The sequence below is a fragment of the Carya illinoinensis genome, chromosome 12 (assembly GCF_018687715.1).
Source record: "Carya illinoinensis cultivar Pawnee chromosome 12, C.illinoinensisPawnee_v1, whole genome shotgun sequence".
In the NCBI taxonomy this organism is placed as follows: Eukaryota; Viridiplantae; Streptophyta; class Magnoliopsida; order Fagales; family Juglandaceae; genus Carya; species Carya illinoinensis.
The window spans coordinates 28,135,557-28,150,432 of record NC_056763.1 but is presented as its reverse complement, the minus strand read 5'-3'; the positions used below and the strand labels follow the sequence as shown (position 1 = coordinate 28,150,432).

Here is a 14,876-nt window from a genome sequence, read left to right as displayed (position 1 = left end):
AAACATAAAAGAAACCAAAAAAAAAAAAAAAAAACCCATAATAATAAAGAAAACTGAAATCATTATTAAAAGAAAGTGGATCAGATTTTCCTTGGAGAGAGAGAGAGAGAGAGAGAGAGAGAGAGAGGGTCCCTCTAATTTAGCATAATTGTCAGAATCTAAGTCTTCCAAAATGTACACTGCTTCTTGATACATAACTCCAAGCTGTAATGACAAATTTAGCTGCGACATATGAACATGCAGAATAGACAGGGGTAAAGTAAGCAGCAAGACAGCAGCTTCTAGGATACTGCCCGAGTGTAAAAAACAATTAGACATTATCATATGAGCCGATGTGTCCGTCAACCTGCACAAAAAACACCATCAAAACAAAAATAAGTTAATTGGCTGTTGGCACATATATATACTTCACAGAATCCAGACATTTTGAGAAGAATGCATCATAAAAGAACCAACAAAGATATACCCTAGACAAATTAATTTGATTCAATGGCAAGTGGTAGGATATAACTCGAGGATGGACTGAAATCTGATACAGAAGAGTAGAAATAATTAGATATGTTTTACCGATCAATAGATTAAGTAATTCAAATATATTTATATATGAAAAAAATTTAATGCACATACCTCTTGATTCAATCCGCAACCAATCTTGTGTGCATATCAAAGCCTGTAGAGTATCTGCATTCAGTGAGCTTCTACAATGATCAAGCACTCTGCCTCCAGTGTTAAATGCAGACCCCGGTGCAATAGTTGACATGGGAGTCCCAAGAACATCACGAGCCATCATGGACAAGATAGGGTACCTTGGCATATGAACTTTCCACCAATTCAAGATGTTGAAATCACAATTACGAGGAAATACTGGTTCCTCTAAATATTTGTCTAAGTCTGATGTTGCATTTTGACTTTGAGAAGTCTCGTGAAGAAATTTGTCAAAGCCCCTTAGTCTATCCCTGGTGTCATTACCTGTACTGGGTAAGCTGCTACCGGGCAAAGCAGAACCTTGATCAACCATGGTTGAGCAGATAGAATACGCATTGAAAAGTTCTTTTATACCATCAGAAACCTCCTTGATGCGATCCAAAGCAGTGCTACCATAAATCTGAGAATAATAATACTCCACTAACTTCATTTTGAATCGAGGATCTAAGATGGCTGCTACTGCCAAAGCTAAACTGCACTTGCTCCAATATTTATCGAACTTAGCTTTCATCTTCAATGCCATGGAACTGAGAAAATTATCTGGACTCTTGCACCATTCTATTAATTGGATGTGAACATCACAAATCTCAGGAAAATACATATTCGCAGTTGGGAATTTGTTGCTAGAAAAGACATTTATGATTTCAACAAAAAGTTTTAAATAACCAGTTACAGAACTGGTCCATTCCCACTCTGCATCTGTTAGAGCTACTGTGTAGGCAGGATCATGCTCTTGCAGAAGAGAAAACACACCCCTGTATTCTAAGGCCGTTTCAAGCATGATATACGTTGAGTTCCATCGAACTGGACAATCAAGAAGCAAGTTCTTCTTACTGCTGATTCCCACTTGTTGGGCAAACTCATTAAACTTTCCTTGTGTTACTTGTGAACTTCTAACATATTTGACACTTCCTCGAATCTTTTGGGTCACCTCTCGCAATGCTTCCAGAGCATCTTGAACAATCAAATTTAAAACGTGTGCAGCAGATCGCACATCAAATAACTGACCATTACTCAAAAGAGGCCTTTTATGAGACATCTGTTCTTTAATTCTCAGGACAATGTCATCATCCGTGGAGCAATCATCAAATGTCAAGGCAAACAACTTATGGTCAACATCCCAATCCATTAGACACTTATTAATCACTTCAGAAAGCATGTCTTCAGTATGCGAAGAATCAAGTGTGACAAAATTCAGAATCTTCTTCTGTAATTTCCAATCCTCATCAATATAATGTGCTGTCAAACACAAATACTCAACATTTTCGAGTGAAGACCACATTTCAACACAAAGGTTAATTCTGCCATGCAATTGATTTATTGCCTCATACATTTTTAGTTTCTCTTTCTCATAAATTTCCATACAAGCTTGTTCAACAGCATTGTTCGGCACAACATCAAATGTCGGCTGAAGATTCTTGACAAATACTTTGAATCCAACGTGGTCAACCATGGCCAATGGATAACCATGTAATATAATCATGCGAGCAAGATCAAGCCGACTTCTCTCCTGATCGAACTTACTACTTCCAAGGTTAATGATTTCATCCTTTTTCTGATCCTGATCAAACTTCAAAATTGTTGGCTTAATATAATCATCTTTTCTCTGTCCGTCATCAAAACTGATATTTGCAAGGGCCAGGGGAGCATCTTTTTTCCTCCTCTTTGCTGCAAGTAGTTGAGACACATCAATAGTGGATGATCTTTTCAGACATCGCATTAGGTGGTTTCTCAGATGTGTTGTTCCGCTATTGCTTGATCCACTGAGTTTCTTGTTACAATGTATACAAACAGCATAACAACTGTCAGCCTTTCTGACCCTCTCAAAATGATTCCAAACCACAGATGTCAACCGCTTTGGTTTCTTACCAGCCAAGTCATTTGATAATTCCATTTCATAGGCTTGAAATTTACAAAGGTCTGCACTGAAGAAATGTGGATACAAAATAAGTAAACAACCCTAGCACAGAAATATTATAAACCTTGATCATTGAAAACACAACAAAGCCATAAGAGTTATGATAAACCATCAATTACTACAAACATAAACCCATTAATGGCCCCTCAAGTATCAATATTTCATACTACTATAGCAGAGGTCTCTTAACCACATCCATTAGAATACTATAATGCCAATATACAAACAGATGCAAATGGCAGAACCACCCAAATTACTCTATAACATCACTTCTGAAGAAATTACAAGTGTAATCATATCACACAAGAAAATTCTGCCCTAAATCCATATTTTTTAATCCAGTTGGAAAAAATCCATACACCGGCTAGTAACAGGAGCAAAATAAAAACCAAACCCACCTAGAAGTTCTCTCTCTACTAATCTTCACTAAATATTTTGCCAACTGCCAAATTACATTCAAAATCAAGGAAATAAGCATTAATCATCATTTAAGACTGGTTGCCTTACATGAGATCTCTTGAAAAATATATTTAAAAAAAAAAATCTAAAATAAGTATCAAAATAGTCAAAAAGTGAATTTTTTATTTTCGATAAATAACAGGTAAAAACCTTAATGGTTGGTCTCTTACTTGAATGAAACACAGAAATGCCAAATAAAAAACAAGAATCAAGCAACAAACAAATTAGATGAATAGACCAATTCCACACCATGAGAAATCTGACGGTATATTATTCAGTTATATTAAATAGAAACAAACAACATAATCCCAAAAATTAATCTCAATATTTCATCAAGAAGCACCAAATCCAAAGGGCAAGAAACCTGAAATAAATCAAAAGAAAATTACAAATTCAGAAGCAGAGCAGGGCGCCGCCCCCCCCCTCCCCCCCCCAAAAAAAAAAACACCAACAACAAAATAAAAAAAAACAAAAACAAAAAAAGTTCCCAACACACTGACAAAGTAGACAGAAAGACCCTAAACTCTGCAAGTGCGATAATTTAACATACTTCAAAATCGAGATTTTGGGTCCTAATCAACCCTAGCGTCGAAAACCACCAAAAAAATTCAGATTGTGAAGAATAAAAGTAAAAAAAGAATAAAGGGCACAAATTTGGATCATCAAAATGAGATAGTAATTTTGAGTTTAGGTTTCCCAATAATCAACCATTGTATAACAAACACTTCTCAAGTGAAACAAGTGGCTCTCCATTGAACCAACCAGTGTGCTTGCCTGCCGGCTGGCTGCACGCTTAATCGAACATAATCATGAAATAACGGGACAATCAAACCTATATGGAACAACACTCTCATAAACAACAAAAACCCAGATAAAAAAAAAAACAGATGTTACATCAAAGTTACAACTCCAATCACAGAAAAAGATAATTTTAGGCCCCAATTCCTCTACAGCCATTAATTCAACACCAAAATCTTAAAAAAAAAAAAAAAAAAAAAAGGATCATCCCAATATCTACCCAACAAGCATCCAATTACGTGAACAAATCTCAATTGATATGAAAACCCAACAAAGAGAGATATAAAATGGAAATAATTAGGGTCTTACAGAGGTTGTCGCGGAAGCTCAATGCGGAGCTTCAGGGGCAGTCCGATCGGAGGGTCCGGGGAGGTTTAGGGTTGGACTGCGAGCCGTAACCCTGAAAAGAGACTAAACCCGTTGTCCCTAAGAAAGAAAATATGGGTTAGCTCCGAAAAGGCTATAACCCAGATCGATTCGGCCGTGACTTGGGCAGTTGGGCTTGGTCTGGGATAATTGGAGTGGGTGGGTCATTTGCCTAATTTGGATATTATATTGAATTATAGAGAGTCGAGGTTGGATAGGTTTGGACCCTTTTGAACTAACCCAAAACTTGGGTCCGATTTGGGTCGAACCGCCCTTAGCCGTAGACTCACCTAATGGAATACCGAATATGGCCGATAATTTTAATCTCAGCAATGTTAATTTTTCCATTTATAAAATCAGTTAGAATAAGTCATATCAACCGTTGTAATTAGTAATTGTATAAAAAATTAAATTAAATTTTATAAATTTCCTAACTGATTGAACAATCCGTGAATCAAGTTTGTTTTTGCACCTGACCCGAATGATATTTGCTACATGTAGGGGATTTGCTGATTGCATTGACTTGGATTGAGACAAGACAAATCTTGAATATCTCTGATTATTGAAGCATCAAGTCTGTACCCGAGATCCGAACCTGTGCACACCCAGTTAAAACGTTCCAGACCACCCTGGGGTTTCTTCTTCTTTGTGCGTCACATAATAATAATCGTCCGCATCTTTCCACTCCATAGCTAAAAATAAGAAAGACAAATGATACAAAGTCGACCCAGTAATGGCGTGTGATGCATTGCATGACATGAGGAACTGTGGATTAGCAACTGCTTCTTACCATCCAAAAACAGGTAATCATAAAAGCAATAGCATTTCCATATCTTTGTAATTACCAGTTGGCAGCTCTTCACCCCAAAGATGGTCAATTTGGGAGAGTAGAAAAGGAAACAAAACCTATAATAGAGCTTCATCAATACTTGTGGTTCGCGTGCACGAGGAAAGAAACATTACATCAAGAATACAAGTATCAAGCATCACTAGGATCGATCTGGCAAATGGCAAGCCCTCAACTCCAGGCTTAAAATCTGTAAAATAATAATAATAATAATAATAATAATAATAATAATTCAGGAAACTTCTACTTATCAAAAAAATAATAATAATAATTCAGGAAACTTCAGAAATAGGTAGCAAAGTGGAACTTTCCGCAGACTTTTAAGCTAGCCACTTACGTAAACATCTGAGGGCGGTTACGAGAGAGCTGAGGTCTCTTAATGGGAGAGAGTATCAAGTTTCTTAAAGTCGTTGAGGGATTACTAGCTCCAGCTCCAAAAACAGGGTGACCACCTGTCCTTCTGTTACCAGCATCGGCAGGGATGACTGGTTGTTTCGCTGGTGAGCCAACAGATATATCAAAGGTGCCAGAGTTTGGGCTATTCTGTCTCGCTGGCCATACATCCTCTCTAGGCCCTGGAGTGTCAGGAGTAAAAAGCGGCCAACCTGCTATAAATAAGTCATCTAGTTTTCGAGAGGTTTAGCAGTGTGTTGTCGACCTAACCTCAGTCTCATTGATGGCCTTGAAAAGCCTAACATTCCGACTATTACAAGAAAACTTGGTATATAAAAACTTCTTTTCTGATGACAATAGGCGATAGCTTACACTCTTGACGGAAATTGTTAATAAAAGGGTAAAAAGGCTTACCTTTTCTAATGTTGTCTCTGTTATCCATCATGTTAGCTGGGTTGGCGAACAAGTCAGGCCCATTTCTTGGATAAAAGCTGCCTGCAGGTTGGATGGCTGATCGTTTCATTGAATCATACTCGCTTCTCAATTGGTCGTACATTTCATCAAGTTTTCTCTTCTGTCTGGCATTGGAATAATATTTTGTATCGAAGCCCAATAAGCAAATTACCAAAATACGCTATCAATAATTGGCATCAATGAGCAGATACAACGATAATAGAGGCTGACCTGGATTTCTCAGAGAATTTTTCCTGGAGCTCCTGCTTATCCTTGGACAAGCTCTCAATCTCTTGCTCCATCATTTGGCATCTCTTGGACATTTTCTGATATGCAGTATGCACCTGCTCAAGTTTTTCTGTGAATTTTTCTTGCATTGCTTCACATTTTTGCCGACATTGAGCAAATATTCTGTTCATCTTGAACTGCATTTCCAATTCCTTTTGCCCGATGTAGAACATCACACTTCTGTATGCACTCTTCATCACTGAGTTTATCAAGGAAAGATATGTAGCCAAGCCAACATACTGTCTTACAATATTTAACCAGACATAAACCATTAAGCTTATAGCAACTTAAGAGTGACATGCCAGATGTTTGACATTTATTTTACTATTCTTTGTCAGTGTCGGGAAATTGAATAGAAGGATACATATCTGTGGAGACACTCCAGCCAAGGCCATCTGCAAAAGAATTTTTTGCAAAGATTAACAAGGAGCAAGTGGTAGAAAAGGAAAAGCAGGAGTAGGGAACATGGATGGAATTCATTGCATAAAGAAATTCAGGAGTATAGAATAGCTGTATAATATTATTCAGAGATAACTAAGAAAAAAAAGTATTCCAGAGATATGCTTGCTTACGTTTATCCATTCATCATTTGGATTGATATCTACAGGTTTCATCAGACTGACAAGTGGCAAACCAGACAGAGTAAGAGGAAATGAGATCATACAATTGATGTATATAAGTTAAAAGAGAAGAATAAGTAGTGCAACATACTCCAATGATTGGCTAGTTACTGAAGATCGATGACAAGTATAATGATATGGCGGCATGCAAGTTGTCTTAGTTTCCAAAGAATCCCTCAAACAGGTGACTAGGGGGAAATAAATCTAGATGAGCCACTAATGTCAAGCGATGATTATCCATTTTGTCTCTACAGTAATTGTTATCCACAGGACCACAATGCCAAATTAAAATAACATTTTCTTTTTAATCCATTCTACACGTGCACTCCAGCACATTTAAGCAATTGACTGCTTCAAGAAAAATAAAATATTCACAACTCATCAAAAACCAATGACCTCTTAGAGAGAATTTGGTCACAAATGGGACATGCTCCATCGTTACTGAGGATCTTGCTAGCATCATCTGTGCCTTTTCACAATGCTAAGGAAAACTTTATGCAGAAGCACCAACAAACACAATTCATTGGAAAAATTGTACGAAAGACAAATTATACTTCGGATACACAAGAGGTGACCACAGGTGGTGGAAATGGCTTGCCCTTCCAGTTCTCGCCAGCACGCATTGCATCTCATTTCATTCGTCAGAAATAATCTTCAACTTCATGGCATACATGGGGCTCATAGGACCTGTTAATCAAAACCATACGTTTGGGAAGAGACCTTCAAATCAAGTTCAACCCCCGTATTCTGAATTTCATAAGACGGTGCAGCAAGCTCTTTGGTGCAATAAGTAAAGAAAAGCAATAGCTTTGTCCCACTAGAGGTAAATTCTTGTCATCTTTGCTTTGACTACAAAATGCAAACTAGAAAACAGCATAAAACAGTCCTTGGGGAAACTAAGAAAATGTATCATCTAATTAAAGGCTCATCATAGAAGCACACACATTAACACTTTTAAAAGCCATACATGTTTCTACTAGACAGCTGGACACGATGAAGTGAATAGATACGAGAGTCCTTTTTCCTTTCAAATTGATGCAAAGCATTGGGGGTGAAAAATTCAGCTGTAACAATTGGAAATTATATTGATCAAAGACCATTTTGGTAAAAAAGTATGTCATTGGATTTTGTCTGAAAGGTGCCCAAATTACAAGTTTTAGATGTAAACCTCTCAAAGTAAGGAATCAGTTCAGAAATGCGTTACTTCAGGAAAAAACTTGAGTAACTGAGTTAACTAAGCCGTAGAGCTGCGCATTCTGTTGGATCCGGAATGTATCACTTTCTCAGGTCCAAGCCATAAATAATCTATACTTCAGAACTTAAAAGTCTTTTCTTTTCCCCACGTTTTCTGAGCAACCAAGCAAAGGAAAGTAAACCTTTTTTATGCCATTTTAGAGACATACCTAAAGACTTCAGAAAATTCTTTACCGAAACTTCAATGCCCTTGCCTTGTTTCTCGATCAGACATCAACGACAAATCCTGGAAATCCCAACGAAAATCGAAACCGAGAGATCCATCAACTCGCAGAAAAACGACGAACAACTAGCAAAAAACAAAAAAAAAGCTCAAAATGATTAAACTACGAATAAACCGACTCTGTTTTCAACCAGTCTCGAACTCGAGCTCTATTTGTTACTACAAAACATCAGGAAGAAAAGGTCAGGAAACCCCGAGGAAGCTTCGAAATTCTCAGATCGTGTCAGACATGTAAGCACTGGAACTTCCTGTACAGATCAAAACAATAAATAAATAAATAAAACAAAATTAAGAAAAAAAAAAAAAAAAAAGACAGAAAGAGAGGAAATTATCCTAATGAGCATAAATATAAAAAGGAAACACAGAGAGCAAAATGCGTAATAGGTATGATTGCGCCAGTGAGATTCGAAACCCTAGGATCGAAGACTTGGCGCGAAAAGCAGTCGGTCGGTTATGCGGCTTTCACAACGGTTGAGTGGATTCCAAGTAGTAAACGCCACTTTCTCAGGTCGGTGTTCTCTTGAGGTTGGTGTGTATTGGGCCCTCCCCAGTATTCACTATTCAGGAGATATGTGTTCCAGGCCACATTCACTTAGCTCAGGGCTCCCGGACTTAGATTTAATTTATATTAAAAGATGAGAAATGATATATATAGTTTTATATTAATCAAATGTTATTTATTTTTTTTAAATGAATATACACAGGACTCTTATAAAAAAAATTAACTTTAATAAGAGATATTATTCTTTTTTTAAGCTATCGTTTGATAATTACACATCCTACAATTATATATAGTAATATTAAACTTTGTTACTCATTATTATACACACTATATACTATATTTATTTTTATTTTTTAAAAATAAAATTGATATTATTCCTTTTTTTAGAAAAAAATAAATTTTTTTACTTATTATCTATATATCACATATTTAATAAGGAAAAATACAAAAAATAAGAAATTATGTATAATTTATCTTGTAAGATGATAAGTAAAATTTTTCTATACGATAACTATTTTGTATAAACATGGTTTTCTATTTATGAAAAATATAATACATGATAATTTAACAAAGACAATGCCAATCTTGACTAAAAAAAGTTAATATAAACTCTTCTGCAGAAAAAATAATTTGGTAAAGTTGCATTTGGATAAATAAATTTTAATTTTGATTTTAATTCAAAAGACTAAAATGTCTTAATTTTAAAATCTTTTTATTTAGATAAACTTTAGGAATAAAGGGATTCGAAAGTCATTGTTACGTTACGCTAATTTGTAATTCATTTTTATTAAATAGAATTTGGAGCTTAAGATAAATTATATATTAAAAATAAAATAGTATCCAACCTAATCTGGTAGGTTTGATAAGTGAGATGAGAATTTTTTATTTTAGATAAAAGTTTAAAATATTATTTTTTTAATATTATTATTATTTTAAGATTTGAAAATGTTAAATTATTTATTATATTTTATGTAAAAATTTAAAAAAATTATAATGATGAGATAAGATAATATAAAAATTCTGTGTTTTATCTTATTTGTCAAACTTAAATTTTAGATTCCTTAAATTTTTTTAAAAATTGTATTAATATTTATATTTTATTTTAAAATTTTTAAAATCATGATGAGATAATAATTAAAAATAGAGAGAAATTTTGAGAAATTTTATCCCGTCTCGTTGACAAACATACCACAAATTCAAAAAATCTCTTTTAAATCCATTTATCCGATAAATGAATATCAATATAAACGAAATCCTGATTAAAATCTTCCAAGCCATAACAATGTCCAGAGAGGACGCCACGTAGACAGAGTCCCCAACACGCAGCCTTCAGAAAATCTTTCCAAGGAACACGACCTCTACCCATCTTAAACCCTCTTATCTCCCTCCCTCTCCAGAGGAAAATACCAAATTCCCAATTTTTAGGACTTTCAATTCCTCCATCGCTGGAATTGATTTCGCTAGATTCCAGCTCGCAGGGATAGAGAGAGAGTTATAGAAGTGGAAAAGGGACTGAGGAAGCGATGAAGATACAGTGCAACGTGTGCGAGGCGGCAGAGGCGGCGGTGCTGTGCTGCGCGGACGAGGCGGCGCTGTGTTGGGCCTGTGACGAGAAGATTCACTCGGCCAACAAGCTTGCCATCATGCACCAGAGGGTCCCTCTCTCGAGCTCCTCGTCTCAGATTCCCAAATGTGACATCTGCCAGGTATATATTTATCTCTATATTGCTTATCAAAAATATATATATATATTTATCTCTTATTTCCACCTAACACTTCTGAATATTTCTAAGCCTGCTTTTTAAGGATTTTTGAAGGGAGAGCGCCTCGTGTTTGATTCACCTATTTAGAAGCATGTACGAAAAAGGACAGATGCTTTACTGTAATTGTTCCTGTTAGAAGTTGGTATTAGAAACATCTTGGTTTCTAAAAAGCTAGTTCAGATGACACAATTATAATATGAGCACCTGTCTTATTTTGTTTTTGTGAATTTTATTTATACATCTTCAGCTTGTCAGAAATATCTATTTCCAGCTTATTTCTGGAAATTGTGATCTTTATTTGTCGAAAATAGAAATTTATTAGTATTGAACTTAGCTCTTGAAAATATCTAATGTGCATGCTTAATGAATTTGTTCTCATCTTCTTTAAAAATATGACTGAGGAAGTGGTCATCCCTTATAATCTTTTTTTTTTTTTTTTCCCCGTGTTTTTAATCAACTTTTGCTTTTATTTCACACCCGTTACAGGAGACAGTTGGCTACTTCTTTTGTCTAGAGGATCGAGCTTTACTCTGCAGAAAATGTGATGTTGCCATACATACAGCGAATGCTTATGTGTCCACGCATCAGAGATTTTTGCTAACTGGTGTTAAAGTTGGTCTTGAATTTACCAAACCTGTTGCTTCGTCTTCCTCAGTGAAGGCAAGTTCGAGGGAAAAAGTCCTGGAAACTAAAGCGCATTCTGGTTCTAGAAGAGACTCATTGTCTCCATCGGCTGGGCAATCCAATGAAGTATTACCCAGCCATGTTGGTGGAGTTGGGGACTTTGCAGCACCAAACGTACCCTATACTGGGGGTTCTGTTGCTGGAGTCATTCCCCAATGGCCTATAGATGAATATCTTGGGCTTCCTGAATTCAATCAGATTTATGGCTGCATGGACAACGGATCATCTAAGGTATGCTTATATCTATCCCATGAACATCCGAGTAAAGCCATATTTTAGCATTGTAGTGTCTTTCCTTTGATTGAATCTTTTGCTTTGGGACTTGAATTTTTTTCTCTACTAGGATGGCCATTAACTATTTCTATATCCGACTGGTTGATGGGCAAGTATGTCTTGCTTGTGGGTTTATATATAGTGATGGTGTGGTAAATTTTGTTGGCTTGAAACGGATCGTGGATCAAACACTCAGGAGTGATGTACTTATAACAAAAAAATCAAGGTTGATGTAGTGCCCTTAAGTTTTTTAGTTACGCTTTGCAATAGCTGATCAGAGCTGAAGGATAAATTTCTCATGGAAATGTCATTGCAGATTATTCTCTATAACTAGGAAGGACACGGAAATGGTAGCACTCGTTCTCAATGAGACAAATTACATATTGATAAGTATATATTTATTTTAAAGTATGCACTTATTCTGTTCGTTTATTGTTAATATAGAGGAATACACGTCTTCTACTGTATATGGCATGTTGAATCAGAATGGCTATCGTGTATTATGTTAGCATAACTCTATTTCAGTATTTTTTTTTTTTTTTTTTTTTTGAAATACCTCTATTTCAGTATTAAGGTCAAAGGGAGTTGGAGGAATGTGATGTGCCTGCCGCTCTCCTCTTGAGAAGTATCTATGCCAGCTGATTTTGCTAGCTCCATGTTGTATACAGCTGTATGCAAATTACCATAGAGTTTTAAGCTTTTTCATAGATTTGGTGTTGCATGATGGTTGTTGTGTCACCTGCGTGTACAATAATTATGGTCCACAGGTTTGCCTTTTTTAATAAATGATTTTTGCTCCAGGCTGATCGTGACACACTCGGGGACTCTGATTCCCCATTTTTAAGAGCTTGTGAAGAACTGGAGGATGAAGAGTGTTTGGGTCAGGTGCCGGAGGCCTCATGGGCAGTGCCGCAGGTCCCTTCTCCACCTACTGCCTCAGGATTACACCAGCCGAAAAACTCTCAGAATTTGTCGGAAGGTGCAGTTTTTGTTCCTGATATGAGCCACTTGCGTGTTCAGAATCCCATGCATTGCCAACATAATCACGCACTCTAAAAAAGGCGGAGGCAAATCTAATTTCTGGTCCCTAAATTCCATAATTTGGATGTCTCTGGGTTTGGACTGCGCCTGGTTTGGGCCGTGTGTGCCAATAGCATTTTTAGGTATTTCCTTCTCCTTCAGGGTCCATAATAAGCAGCTTAAAGTTAGAAATGTGTGTTTGTAATTCCAACTGAACTGGCACTTTCCTCTGTAAGTATATCTCCCTCTCTCCTTTTTCCTTTCCCTTTTCATTGGTTTTGTGAATAGGTCTCTTTCATATGCATTTGGTTGTTTGGCTTTTATTGTCCATGTGAAAGCAAACAGTTGTTGGTTGGGATTTTAATTTTTATGTTCCTTTTGCCGTATCGCAAGTCCATCTACCCCCAAACTTCTCTACGCGACGTGTACGTTGTTTTTCGCAAAGAACATAGCAGTCTCTGACCAACAACCTATGGGATAACGTAATGTCGTCTGTGGCCTATCATTGTGTGGCATTTGAGATTGAACTTCATATTCTCCATTTTTCATAGCTTCAACTTTCAAGCTTAGGCTCTTGGCTTCTCAATACGATGAAATGTAAACTTGCCCCTACTTTTTACTCTTTATAACCCGTTTGTTAGTGGTAACTTAGGCATCTCCCGAAAATACATCCCGGGCCATGCATTTCATTTTTTTTTTCTTTTTTTATACATTTTTTTAATAATCATAAATATTTTTAAAAAAAATTAAAAAAACAACATTATTTAAAAAAAGTTCCTTAATTACTTGGTAAAAAAAAAAAAAACCTGCACACGAGACACTTTTCAGATAGAAATAATATTTCTCTTACTTCTTATGTCGATCGTCCAGTAAAAAAAAAAAAACTGCAGTATCAATATATAAAAATGCAGTATTAATGCATTTAATGGCCTTAAATGCCCCTTCTTACACTATAGGTTGTCCTGCTATACAAAACTGACTGGTGGGAGTCAGATATGCACGCCAACTTCGAAATATAAATAGAGTCTGCATTGAAAGATCTTAATGGCGGTGGTTCAAATGCTTGAAGGAGCAGATCATACGTTACATCATCTGTAATTTAATGCAGAACGGTTACATACTTCCGGGAAATAACCCTCCGCATCCGGGATTGATGTGGTAATTAAAATATTAATAAAAAAATAATAATTAAAAAAAAAATTAGAAGTTTCTCAACTTCTCACTGTCTTTATCTCTCCAGCCATACGATTTCTTTGCTCCTCATTTCCTCAAGCGATTTTCGGACATATGAAAAAGAAAATCACTCAGATTTATTTATTTGCCTACACTTTTTTAAGAAACAAACATATATTTTTCTAGCTTTTCAATTCTTTCCTGATGGAGTATACATTCGTTTCTCCACTGTTTCTCACATATTTGATTGTCACTCGATATTTTCTTATGGCCATGTCCAACGAGCTCTGCAAAAGCATCAATTTTGATGAGGACGTTGCCTATGGTTTTGCAGTCCAGGTGGCTATCTTGAGTGGTGCAGGTAAAGAGAAGGTGTAGGGGAGATTAAGGACTTGGACAATCTTTGGTTTTAAATCTCATACGGCTTACATAGCTATTATTTACTTTGATCAGTTTCTTTCAAAGCGAGTCTTTCAAGGAAATGTTTGGGTCAAAGTAATTTTTCAGGATAGAATGTTGATTCTTCACTTTCATGTTTCCTTTGCTCCAAAACCGAAACCAACCAACTGCAACGGCCAACCAAGTAATCGGTACAATCTTCGAAGCTACAGAAGCAAAATCAGGAACATGTTTTGGATTCTCAGAAGCAACACAAACAGAACCGAAACCATGTTACCAAAAATTTTTTAAAACGAAATTTGAAGAAATATGTAAAGAATGTCAAACTAGGAGAACAACATGAAGGGAAAAAAAAAAGGCACTCCTTGAAGAATCGAATCACATTGGACCTCTCATGGTGATCGTAGACCTCTCTCTCACCAACGACAACAACCGCGACTTAGATATCTACTAGCCATAGATGCGCAGGCTGAAGCGACCGTCTGGCAGGGACACGGCCCCGGCGGCTTGGAGGTTTGGGGGAGAGGGAGAACGACAGGGATGGAGCTTCACGAGTTTCATGGAGAAGAGAGAAGAAGACGGGCTTCGCAGATTTGAGGGATGAGAAAGGGGAATTCGAAGGAGAGAGAGAGAGAGAGAGAGAGAGAGAGAGAGAGAGAGAGAGAGAGAGAGAGAGAGAGAGAGAGAGAGGTCTGAGACTCTGAAGGAAGCACGAAGGCACGATTTCAGAATAAAGAG

General features: G+C 36.5%; 3 protein-coding genes across 17 annotated transcripts; 1 reads left to right on the top strand and 2 right to left on the bottom strand.

Annotated features, from left to right (window-relative positions):
- Positions 1-41: 41 nt before the first annotated feature.
- LOC122289040 (zinc finger BED domain-containing protein RICESLEEPER 1-like) lies at positions 42-5,253 on the bottom strand. Of its 4 annotated transcripts, XM_043095938.1 has the most exons (5): positions 5,092-5,253; positions 4,719-4,938; positions 628-2,630; positions 467-529; positions 42-346 (listed from the first exon to the last, which is right to left on the bottom strand). In XM_043095938.1, exons 2-4 carry the CDS (start codon positions 4,763-4,765, stop codon positions 477-479), a joined length of 2,103 nt encoding a protein of 700 aa, XP_042951872.1. In that variant the 5' UTR covers positions 4,766-4,938; positions 5,092-5,253; the 3' UTR covers positions 42-346; positions 467-476. The 4 variants fall into 4 exon arrangements, with proteins under 4 accessions (XP_042951872.1, XP_042951875.1, XP_042951874.1 ...); XM_043095941.1 differs by lacking the exon at positions 5,092-5,253 and having other exon boundaries at positions 628-2,625; positions 4,719-4,854; XM_043095940.1 differs by lacking the exons at positions 4,719-4,938; positions 5,092-5,253 and adding an exon at positions 4,190-4,526 and having other exon boundaries at positions 628-2,625.
- LOC122289045 (E3 ubiquitin-protein ligase CCNB1IP1 homolog) lies at positions 5,051-8,943 on the bottom strand. 12 transcript variants are annotated; one of them, XM_043095953.1, is made up of 11 exons: positions 8,737-8,941; positions 8,444-8,572; positions 8,251-8,327; positions 7,411-7,534; positions 7,244-7,316; positions 6,800-6,845; positions 6,592-6,622; positions 6,171-6,426; positions 5,901-6,064; positions 5,431-5,716; positions 5,051-5,283 (listed from the first exon to the last, which is right to left on the bottom strand). In XM_043095953.1, exons 4-11 carry the CDS (start codon positions 7,478-7,480, stop codon positions 5,277-5,279), a joined length of 933 nt encoding a protein of 310 aa, XP_042951887.1. In that variant the 5' UTR covers positions 7,481-7,534; positions 8,251-8,327; positions 8,444-8,572; positions 8,737-8,941; the 3' UTR covers positions 5,051-5,276. The 12 variants fall into 12 exon arrangements, with proteins under 12 accessions (XP_042951887.1, XP_042951889.1, XP_042951886.1 ...); XM_043095955.1 differs by having other exon boundaries at positions 7,244-7,310; positions 8,444-8,942; XM_043095952.1 differs by having other exon boundaries at positions 8,444-8,941.
- A 1,179-nt stretch (positions 8,944-10,122) lies between these two features.
- On the top strand, positions 10,123-12,952 carry LOC122290385 (B-box zinc finger protein 22-like). Its single transcript, XM_043098032.1, has 3 exons — positions 10,123-10,532; positions 11,076-11,504; positions 12,348-12,952. Exons 1-3 carry the CDS (start codon positions 10,350-10,352, stop codon positions 12,600-12,602), a joined length of 867 nt encoding a protein of 288 aa, XP_042953966.1. The 5' UTR covers positions 10,123-10,349; the 3' UTR covers positions 12,603-12,952.
- Positions 12,953-14,876: the final 1,924 nt, after the last annotated feature.

Coding starts and splice junctions, on each gene's coding strand:
- LOC122289040 (XM_043095938.1), bottom strand. CDS start 4,765: ATGCAATCAGCAAATCCCCTACATGTAGCAAATATCATTCGGGTCAG. Junction 2,631..4,718: donor GCAAATATCATTCGGGTCAG/GTGCAAAAACAA, acceptor ACATTTCTTCAG/TGCAGACCTTTGTAAATTTC. Junction 530..627: donor GTTGCGGATTGAATCAAGAG/GTATGTGCATTA, acceptor CTTCTGTATCAG/ATTTCAGTCCATCCTCGAGT.
- LOC122289045 (XM_043095952.1), bottom strand. CDS start 7,480: ATGAGATGCAATGCGTGCTGGCGAGAACTGGAAGGGCAAGCCATTTCC. Junction 7,317..7,410: donor CACCTGTGGTCACCTCTTGT/GTATCCGAAGTA, acceptor CATTGTGAAAAG/GCACAGATGATGCTAGCAAG. Junction 6,427..6,591: donor TGGAGTGTCTCCACAGATAT/GTATCCTTCTAT, acceptor TGATAAACTCAG/TGATGAAGAGTGCATACAGA.
- LOC122290385 (XM_043098032.1), top strand. CDS start 10,350: ATGAAGATACAGTGCAACGTGTGCGAGGCGGCAGAGGCGGCGGTGCTG. Junction 10,533..11,075: donor CCAAATGTGACATCTGCCAG/GTATATATTTAT, acceptor CACCCGTTACAG/GAGACAGTTGGCTACTTCTT. Junction 11,505..12,347: donor TGGACAACGGATCATCTAAG/GTATGCTTATAT, acceptor TTTTTGCTCCAG/GCTGATCGTGACACACTCGG.